This window comes from Pholcus phalangioides, unplaced genomic scaffold, assembly GCF_987345545.1.
Source record: "Pholcus phalangioides strain wild (caught in Gottingen) unplaced genomic scaffold, Ppha-v1.0 ptg000011l_1, whole genome shotgun sequence".
Classification (NCBI taxonomy): Eukaryota; Metazoa; Arthropoda; class Arachnida; order Araneae; family Pholcidae; genus Pholcus; species Pholcus phalangioides.
Window position 1 is genome coordinate 60,723,375 of NW_028301604.1, and position 10,831 is coordinate 60,734,205.

General features: G+C 32.7%; 1 protein-coding gene and 1 pseudogene across 1 annotated transcript in view; both read right to left on the reverse strand.

Moving 5' to 3' along the window:
• Positions 1–3,789, reverse strand: part of LOC149080647 (follistatin-related protein 5-like) — a 185,969-nt gene extending 182,180 nt beyond the window's left edge. Inside the window, exon 1 of the mRNA XM_089239816.1 lies at positions 3,617–3,789. Coding sequence (XP_089095942.1) covers positions 3,617–3,623 — 7 coding nt within the window. The 5' untranslated portion in view covers positions 3,624–3,789. The remainder of the gene's footprint in view (positions 1–3,616) is intronic.
• Positions 2,997–3,107, reverse strand: LOC149080648 (U2 spliceosomal RNA; annotated as a pseudogene).
• Positions 3,790–10,831: the final 7,042 nt, after the last annotated feature.

Consider the following 10,831-nt stretch of genomic DNA (forward strand, 5'->3'; position numbering starts at 1 on the left):
ATGCCAAAAACTTCAACGCTTTCGGTGATCAGGTGGTTCCAAATACCGATAATATTAAACGTTCTCGGAAGAACTGCAATATGTGACGAGTTTAAAAATATATTGAAGGATATTTCGAGCGAAATACAAAAAATATCGTTGTTTGGTTTCTAAATCTCCTTAAAAAATATCGTTGTAGAGGGGTTTAATGAAGTAATGGATATATATATAGTTATATCGAGAGGAGTTCATTATTAAACTATAGGTGATTCCAAACAAGATTCGAAAATATATCGTTGTAGAGGGATTTATCGTTATATCGAGTATCGTTGTAGTGAGGTTTCACTGTATTTAAAAATCATCTTGGAAATTCTCAATTGGTGCAATTTTAACAAAATATCCCAATATCGAAATGGAATTCAAAGTGCATCAAGGTGCGGGCGTTAACGGGCTAAGCACGTAATTTCAATTTGCTTATACGTAAAAAGCTCTTCTACTTTCTTCAATTTTTTGCCAGATCATATCAACAGAAACATTAAGGCAACGAGAAACTCTGATTACCGTACTTCATTAAAAAAAATCACCTCAAACTTCACACAAGTTGCTTCTGTCTGACACGCGTTTACTTCCAAAAACGAAAAAGAAAAATTTGCCTTGTACTTGGTATTCCAGTTCGAAACTAATTTTTACGTGTAACAAAGTGGTGTCGTTCATCTTTAGTTGGTTGTCGTCCCCGTGTAAGAAGAGAAAAAAAAAGGCGTCGAAATGTGTGGTTTCTTGCATATAGTGTTGTTTCTCTTCTAATGAAAGTTTGCGCGTTAATTCCGATGGTGGGCCATTTACAAGGTCTTTGCAACGAGAAAGTGATTATGCTAACAGAATTAAATGTGCCGGCTTAAGATCAGCCTCTTTTAGGGTAACGATCATTAACACCGTTATGCTATGTACGCTATGGCGAATCATAAAGAAGTTCTTTTAGTGTTCTTGTTCGCTTTTTCCCTTTATGAAGGAATCCCCGAAGTATCCCTGACAAATGATCCTCTCCAGCTAACCTAAATGGCATCATTCCCATTTTCTTTCATGGCTATAATTACTCAGCTTTAGTATAATGCTTCTTACTTACTTCTTTCAGTGCTTGTGTTAGCATCTGGAGCTGGCTTCCGTAATTTTTTGAGCATAAACATAACCTTCCAAGATATTCGAAGATTATTTTCATTGTCCTATTGCAGTTTTTGTTCTTATGCCTATATTTTTTTACAACATTAAATATATATATTTGTTCACTTTCAAAAAAAATCTTAACCGCAATTATCAACATAACTTATTTTACAATTTTGAATAAAAATTTTGCAATCATCACTGGTAATTGGTCAATCTCATCAAATACAAAACGTCGATTGATAAATATTGATTGAGGAAAAATGAAATTTCCATTCTTTCGGTGATCATTTTTTTTTTATCATTCTTCTCATTTTCTGGTTCGTATTTTCTTACATTACAAGTATAATTAATTAGACCGGAACTTGTCGTTTAAAGACTATTCCTATCGGCTCTATGCTTACAAGCCTCTCATTTAGATTTGAACCAGGATCCAAGTACCCATCAAACAAGTTGTTGGTGCACTAACTACTAGGCTAAAAGGCGGCACCCTCAATAATCAATATGATAATATTGATTTTTGAGCGACTTTGTGTTTACTTAGGAATTCTATTTTAAAATAACAGTTATATATAGTAATTAAAATATTGTAGTATATATAATTTGTACTCACCTCTTTTAAAAAAAATTATAAGCAATGCCAGATGGGATTTACTAATCTACTCCTTATTATACCGACAACACGGTACGATAAACTTTTTTTCACAGAAATAGTTATACAGCTATTTATTATGCATAGCTAGTTTGTGCGTGTGCATGTAACAATATATTAAATACGAATGTATTAAATTCATGCATTTCTTATATATTAGTTATTTGACAATTTCTCAAACTAAAAATATTATATTCGCCTTTCGATATCCCGTGTATTAACTGAATTGAATATCATCTGTTTATAATGTTTTAATGCAATCAATTACGCTCCACCAGACATGACACTTTAACGACCAATAAACATGGGACGGAACGCATCGGAACCTCTGGGGAAATTCAAGAAATGAATTCTAAAGAGCCACCACACCCTTTACTATCCTGGTATATTAGGGTATTTAACGTGCGAAAACTCGTGTTGTACGAGTTCTGGATGTTTTAAATACCAGTCAGAACTGATAAATTACTTGGTGAGATATATTTGACTGCATAAGCCTTCACTAAGAGTACTATTAGTTAAATGGGTATACAAGCGTGCAGTTTGTTCATTAATTCATTCTTTCATTCTATTTAAAAAAAGGTGAATTATGTAAAGGTACAAATAAATTCCCATAAGATTTAGAAGCAAAAACTTGAGAAGCAATCAAAGGTCACATTCTTAATCTTATCTATCACGTATTCACATGTAAAAAAAGAAAACAGATTAGTTAAATCATTGTTGTCAGTAAAGTTAGGTTATCTTTGTATGATCTTGTTTTCAGTACACTCTACAGTAAAAAGTCGTAGTGTGAAAAGATAAAGATTTCTTAAACGTAGATACACATGTATTTGAATGATAGGTCTTCAGTGCATATTGTGAAGTGTAAATGTATAGTCAATTTAGTGTTAATTAATGCCAAACTATATTTATATGTAAAATTTCTTCAGATATGCCATACGTATGCCATGAGCTCTATAAAGGAGAATACGTTTCTGACAATGTAATTATAGGAATGTTACAAAGTAAAGTATGGCACTATCATACATGCTCACATGACTTACACCGCAAATATAAAATGGCTCTTACTTCAGTGATCAGCAGTAAAATAACACTACAACTTCATATAATTTATAATTTCGAACCTTTCAGAATATGTATGACGTTAATTCTTTATAAGTTCTTATTCTTGATTAAAATTCTGGTCCTTTTACTCTTCAGTTTTCTTTCAGTAGAGTCCTCTATGAAATTTAATGTATGTATATATTAATTAAATTAATGTATACATACATTACTATGAAATTACTACACTTTGATCTTAGCCAAAAGGCCGAAAAGCGATGAAATTAATAATGTATGTATTATGTAAAGTATATTGCATCCCGTGTATTTCAAATATCACTAAAGTTCATTACTTTATACAGAACAGAATAATAACAGAATGATACGTTCTGTTTCTATATATTATGTAAGACATTATTTTAATTAATTGTTTGTATTTCGGATTTCACTTTATTTGCTTGTTTGACAGGTTACTACCTCTAGGGTGAATATTTAGAAAGTATAATGGGGGTGTATTTTGTTTTATTCAACTCATGTTTAAATAAGCAATTAGTAAGGAGTTCTCACACCACTTTATTATGTATAATATTCAACAAAGTGAAAAAAATTCTACACCTCAAAGACATTTTCAAACACACTTTTTTCAGTTTCAAAACCATGCCAGCATAACTTATTTTCCTCTTACCAAAAGCTCGATTTTTTTAAATAAAGTTTTTTTTCAATTCTAAATGATCCGATTCAGAATAAAGATAAGAAGTGAACTAGTGTGATTGCACAATGTGCACTTACCAAGCATTGTGTAGCAAACAGGCTCAATGATGTGCCCCAAGTCACAAAAACTCCAACTGCTATAGCTGTGAGGCTGTTGTTTTTCCAAGTCGAAAGGCGTTTGTTCAAGCCCCTTTCGTCGAGTGCATAACCAAATAATGTGACAACGTTGCTGGACTTGGATCGCGAATCGTTTTGGTCCAGAAGAGGGAGCTCCAAAACAATTATATTGCCCCTTAATCGATAGATGGCGCCAGCCATGCCGGTCGATACGGGGGGCTGTGGGGGTGAATCAATAGAGAATAAGGCTTGTAGATCATCCCCCCCCCCCAATTCTTCATTTATCTATTCAAAAGTAGCAAAAATTCCTTTACCGCGAATGTTATTTGGGCTTTCTACCACGTGGTATCTAAGCTTTTGCAAAATAAAAGAATTTTTTTCGATACGTTAAGAAAGAAACCGATATTGGAAAAATAAACGATTATTTCTAATTTTGTAAAAATAAAAAGAGATAATTTATTTTAATTTCACTTTGGAATCAAAAGAGTCGGCACAACATTTTTATTAGGAATTACTGATGATCCAGTAACAAATCCTATATGTTCAGGTGTCCAAGTTTATCATAATTCACTCACACACACAAACACACAAAAATTGTGTTTGCAAATAAAATTACATAGTTTTAATTTTTGAATGTCTCATAAAATTAACATAGCAGTAAACACCAGCATAATTCGTGGTTTATAAACTAGATTATAATAAAGTCTCATGAGTAGCTTTTTCTTTAGAAGTGTGCGAACAATATTTCAAGCAAATTGATATTTTATAATAAAGAAAATTATACAAACTCCATTTATCACTAGTTTAAGTAAAAACAAGGTGGGAAATGTTAAAACTATACAGAGTATCTCCATCATTTTCAGCGTCAGCGAAATATTATTTATTTTAAAGCTGGGCTTTTTGGTTCGGTGTAAAAGTATTTGACTCTGAACTCATGTTCTATTGCAAAGCATTATACCGCGGTATCATACTATTCGACTTCGGCCATGAAAAATACAAATGACGAATCAGTGAATGTTCATAAAATTAATTCGAAGGTATTTGTGGTGGATATTTATAAGAGGATGAAAGCACGTAGTTTTTATAAAACGCAGGTGGATGTATTCTAATTGGAAAAAGTTATACATAAGCATATATCACAGTTCGATATTTTATAGTTATATCTTTCTTTTAGGGGCAAAAAATGATATTTGTGGTTTTATTTTAAATTGAAACCTCAAAATCCTGCAAGAAAATGATTGGATACAAAATTGAATCAAAATAATCTATTCGTGGTTTTTCAATGTGATCATCATTACCTCTTTACAAATTACACAATAGTAACTTGTCTTTTGCTACACATTGAAAAACCTTTATTCGAGGTTCAGTCAGTTTTACGAATATGCAGATGGAAAGCAGCAAAGTGTTTTCTTGCTGTCAAGAATATGTTTTCGACGCTTCCTTGAACTAATTAGTCCGATATCTAGAGATTGATGACTTGTGGCTCAGAGGCTAACCACTTAATTCCATCTTTGCTTGACTGACCGTCACAGGAAGCTTAGGTTTCGACAGCTAGAAAATGATAAGGTGGGAAGCAATTTTACGTAAATGCAAGCTACTTGTAAATTCAGCAACATTTTAAAATTTTACTTTTAATATATTTTTTTGTGATGCACTAGGATGGACCAACTTCTACTGCATTTTGTTATGTTATTTATCAATTATGTTATTATCAATGTTATTTTTTTAATAAATGGCACTTATATAGGCAGTTGAGTTACATTATATTGTAATCAACTCCTATTTTTTTGCATCAACTACTTGTAATTAATGAAATAAGGCAAGAGTCGTGAGTTAGCGTGGTAAAATATAAAATGAGATTCATGCAAAGCAGTCTAAAAATACATCAGTCGTTGCTGCCACAGATTAAACAATCGATCCATCATTTCGCTTATAGGGCCAAACCCATGATTGTATAGTATATGAACACATGACATCGAATGTTTGTAAATACCCAAGAAAAAATTAATTCATAAAAATAAATATGTAACTAAGATCTATACCTATGTTTGTTAATATATAACTAGCTGAAGTAAAGTCAGTGGATGGAGCATCAAGTGCCGTTATAGGGAGAGGTGGATGTTGGCTGAAAAGATGCGAAAGGGCCGGCTGACACACTACAGTTGAGCAATCCACTGTCTAAATGGACCAAAGAGCTAAACTTGTCTAAAATTTTAGCGTAGCGAACACTGTGTGCAGTACTCCAAAGCAGATGCAATCCAAAGAATCTAAAGATAGATAGAATTGATAGCTGCTGCGACAGCCGGGGAAAAATTTCTGAAAACAAAATTCTGTAACTATTGCTGGTAGAATACAGGCTGGTCATAGCAGTATCATGATCTGAGAATCGTTATTGTGACATTCTCTAAGTTCACTAATATGTCTGAAAACTACTTTCAATTGTTAAGATTGAAAATACATACTTGCAGAATATATGCATCAAAAAATGTTTTAAGCATGTCATCAAAAACTTTTGTTGAAGTTACCTCTAAGACTAACGGTTTAAAAATCAGTTATTAGATAACGATAAGAGTAGACACACTGTATATATGCACAATATTTTATTCTAGAGATTTTCTTCTCTTTTTAAATTACGTACACGAACATCACCATATTTCTTAACGAAAATGTTTCTATTAATGGAAAAATTCTTTTAAATATGCATTAAATATTTACGTTCACTTTTCCGTATACACCAATATAACAGCTGTTCTTGACGTTTGGATTTCCATTCGCCTAGCGATGTTAGATGACAGAAACTGACTTATCTGCCCCACGAATTAAATGAGTATTCGGAAATATGATTGCAGCACCGAAAGAATGCTTCACTGGAATTAAATAGAAGGAACTTAAAGACCTTACATATGCGTATTGTCCATGAGAATCGTTGCTCCGGAGAAATTTCATTTTCTAGCAAGTTTTAAACACATCGTCTTACATGGAACCAGTTATATCACAAAACTCGCATGTATGGAAATTCTTTATTCATACGCATATAATAATCCTTACTTTCAAGAAAAGTGGGTGTATTCCCGCCCCTTGCGAAAATATTGCGAGATTTATAAGTTCTCGCAAGCCTTGAAAGAACCGATACTTCTATCTCTCACAATAGAAGAGGGCTATGATATGAAAATCCAAAACTTTCCTTGAAGAAGTCTCTTTTCATCTCTTCCTACATGAGTTACAATATATGATTCATTTTGCAATCTATTAGAACAGGGCAAAGCTGATTCAGATATTCAAATAACTAATGAAAAAAAAATTGAACACAATGCAAGTTACGGGAAATATCTCTAAGAAAGTGGTTTCTCTGGGAAATATATACGTACACAAAAGTGTTGGTATCGTTTCCCTACATGTTCGAATGAAGTAACTTTAACAGATAGAACGACATAAATAAACTAGCATAGTATATATATAGCAATATAGTCTAGATAGAAACGGAAATTCTGAATAGAATGTATTATTTCCCAACGTAAGAAGTTACCATTGGTAGCTGTTCTTAAAATTGCATTGAAATAGAGTACAACGAACGTACTATGTCGCAAAGCTGCTATCGGTTGAAAGATATGCTATTGTTTTTTCAAGTGCGTGTGTTTTCACTGGCATTTCATACGTAGAGAAAAGACTGAAATTTAACTATGAACTTAGAACGCGGGCTTCTTATGAGAATTATATAAAATATCTACAGGGTGATTACTTAATTCCCCTTGCCGCATTTCACTGGCGAACCGTTGATCCTAGAGGCATACTTCTAATTAGAAAAGTTATCTAAATTACGTGTGGGATTCAGGTACGTCATTCATGTTGTAAGGGATTGTATACTTATTAAAGTAAAAGAATAACTTTTTATACGAACACCCTGTCCCCAAAAAATTAAGGAAAGAAGCGTTTTTAGGTAGTTTATGCTGTTATTTAACAACTTTACATCAGTTTTTGAATTTGAATATCTCAGTGAATACCGTACTTATAGAAACGTCGAATTTTTTTTGTTGTCCTCACAAGAGTAAGGGCAACAACTTTATAATTGGGGTTTTGGGGACATGAATGAATGAACGTCAGAACTTTGCCACTGGACTTATCCCGTTGCCGAGATCTCTTCCAGCAACGTTCATTCACCATTCTGACGTTCATTCATTCATGTCCCCAAAACCCCAATTATAAAGTTGTTGCCCTTACTCTTGTGAGGACAACAAAAAAAATTCGACGTTTCTATAAGTACGGTATTCACTGAGATATTCAAATTCAAAAACTGATGTAAAGTTGTTAAATAACAGCATAAACTACCTAAAAACGCTTCTTTCCTTAATGTTTTGGGGACAGGGTGTTGGTATAAAAAGTTATTCTTTTACTTTAATAAGTATACAACCCCTTACACCATGAATGACGTATCTAAGTTCTACTCATTATTTGGGTAATTTTTTTAACTGGAAGTATGGCTCTAGGATCAACGGTTCACCAGTAAAATGCGGGAAGAAGAATTATGAAATCACCCTGTATAAAGGAGAGTGCATTCAAAATACCATGGCAATTACTTTTGAGTGCTAAAAATTGAAGATGAATTGTGTATGGAAATAAAAAAGGAAAAAGTCCCACCATTTTTTTAAATTTAAAATGCTCTTTTAACTCAAATTTTATTTTGTGTGAGACGTCTACATACAGGAATTCTAAAAGGAATTTTCTGAAAGTTATTTACAGTTTTTACAATTATTCAATTATTATCAGTGCGAAAAGTTTTTTTTTTACATTTTCAATGTTCCAGTCACCCAATGAACCAAGGTAAATGACAATTCACAAATATTGATATCTTCACCACAGAAGAAAAGTTTGAAGCGTAAAATTTCTGTATTCAGTCGTAAGAAATTGGGAAATGTGGTCTGCTAACCAAGGACAAAAATCGTGCTACATACAGGATGATTCTAAATTTTTGCGGCAAACTTTAAGAGGAGATATAAGACTCCTAAGCAAGCAATTTTGGTCATAGAATGTGTGATCGAATCGCAATAGTAAAGGCGGTAGAGGGCGTTTTTAGAAAATGCACAAAAGCACTTCATCAAAAGCAAATATCATATTTCTCTAATGGATTTGCTGGAATAAGTGCAATCAACTATTCGAGGGTGCAGAGTATTGTAATGTGGTAGGTCTTTTCGTGGTAACAACCTTGTAATGCAAATTCTACCACGTCATTATACCACTCGATCATTGTTTGGCGCAGCATAACCGTGTTGGTCCCTCTGCACCAATAAAAAACAAACTCCAATTCAATCCGAAGGTGCATATGCACCCTCGAATGGTTGATAGCACATATCGCAGAAAATGCGTCGGAAAAAGATTATATTTGTTTTTGGTGAAGTGCTGTTGAACACTCTCTGAAAACACCCTCTACCGCCTTTTTCACTGCGATTCAACCTCACATTCTATGATCAAAAATGCTTGTTTAAGTGTCTTATATAACCTCTTAAAGTTTGTTCCATGAATTTAGAATCACCCTGTAGTGTAACCATAACGATAAAACTCTTGATATCTAGACGCTACTTAGTTCCACTAAATAAATTGTTATTAAACTAAAAAATTCTTTTCTTTGCAGTTCTTTTATTCAACTTACCGTTTATAATGTATGGTATATGTAATTCCATATCCCAAAATTAATCTCAAAAATGCCCTTTACACAATGAATGAACTGAGTTTGAAATATAAATTGTGTGTGTGATTGATATCAAATGAACATATAAAAAAAAATATATATATATAGTCGAATCCCGTTATAACGAACTCCAAGAGACCGGAGAAATCACTTCATTAAAACGAAATTTCGTTATAAAGAAATTCCAGGCTTTTGCATTGTTGCTATGTAAACTTATCTGGAGAATTAGAAAAGTGTTCGTTAAAACGAGATTTTCGCTGTATCAGTATTCGTTAAAACGGGATCCGACTGTATATAGTTTTGTTACATAATTTTCCCCACAGAAGCAGACCTCAAATATACAAACGATGCATTTTCTACTGATACTAAAAAAGAAATAGGGTTATATTTTCTTCCATGTTTTTGATATGAGTAACCGGAGGCTACCATTATTATCCATCTGACGAAAACGGATCAAGGAATATCGAAGCGAAGTATAACTAGTTTTCTCGGTGTGGTTCTTTTTTTTTTCCTTTTTATTTCAAGCTGAGCGAATTCATCTGCAGCATGTAATTCCCGAGACAGATCAGGAAAACATGCCAAAAACCATTTCCCTCAAGGCCAGCACTCTTCTCTTGCCTAACGTCATAGTTCAATCGTGAAAATGTACTGTACGATCAATGAATCCTATACTTCTCCAAAAAAAAAAGGAAAGAGCTTTATTCTTCTCTCACCGGTGATTAAAATAGATAAAAAAGAATATGAAAAAAGAAATAAAAAGCCAAAAGAAATGTTCGTGTTGGAAAAAAACTTCGGGTTATTTATATGAAATATATTTTCAGTTTAACCAACATAGAAACGAATGACACAGTATCTTTGACCTCTGGATGAGATAAAATAAGAGATACAAAAAAGAAATCCGTTTCATACGTAGAGAGTGTGATGTTAATTAAAAGGATGATATGCACTTGGGCGAGTTCATAAAATTTTTCAAATATAGTGAACACATAATTAAAACCACATCTAAAATTAAATTGAGTAAATTTAAATCAGAGCTATGGCAAAAAATAAAACGATTGAGCATAAAAAAATTATGAAATTACTCGAATTATAAACTAACTAATGTAAGAACTGAAATATTAAATTTTCCATCTGAAACAAGGAGAGAAATAAATCTATACAAGGTATAAGATATATATTTTTATCTTACATATTTCTCTCTCTGTCTCTCTCTCTCTATCTATCTAAAGTATAATAGTTATGATGATGATTATTTAATAACAAAATATTCAAAACAATATCATTTTTCTCTTGTACTTTTTCACTGAACGAGCCATACAAAGCCTCTGCGATTCTTACAAAGCCTCTGCGGCTTACCGAACTTTCTGATTTATCCCGTGTTTCTAAATTTACGTTTCTGATTCATGTCACAAGATTATGCAACGAGTATACCATAATAATAGCTTTTTTATACTCAAAGTATTTTTACCCAATTGAAGTTTTCGTTTGATGAA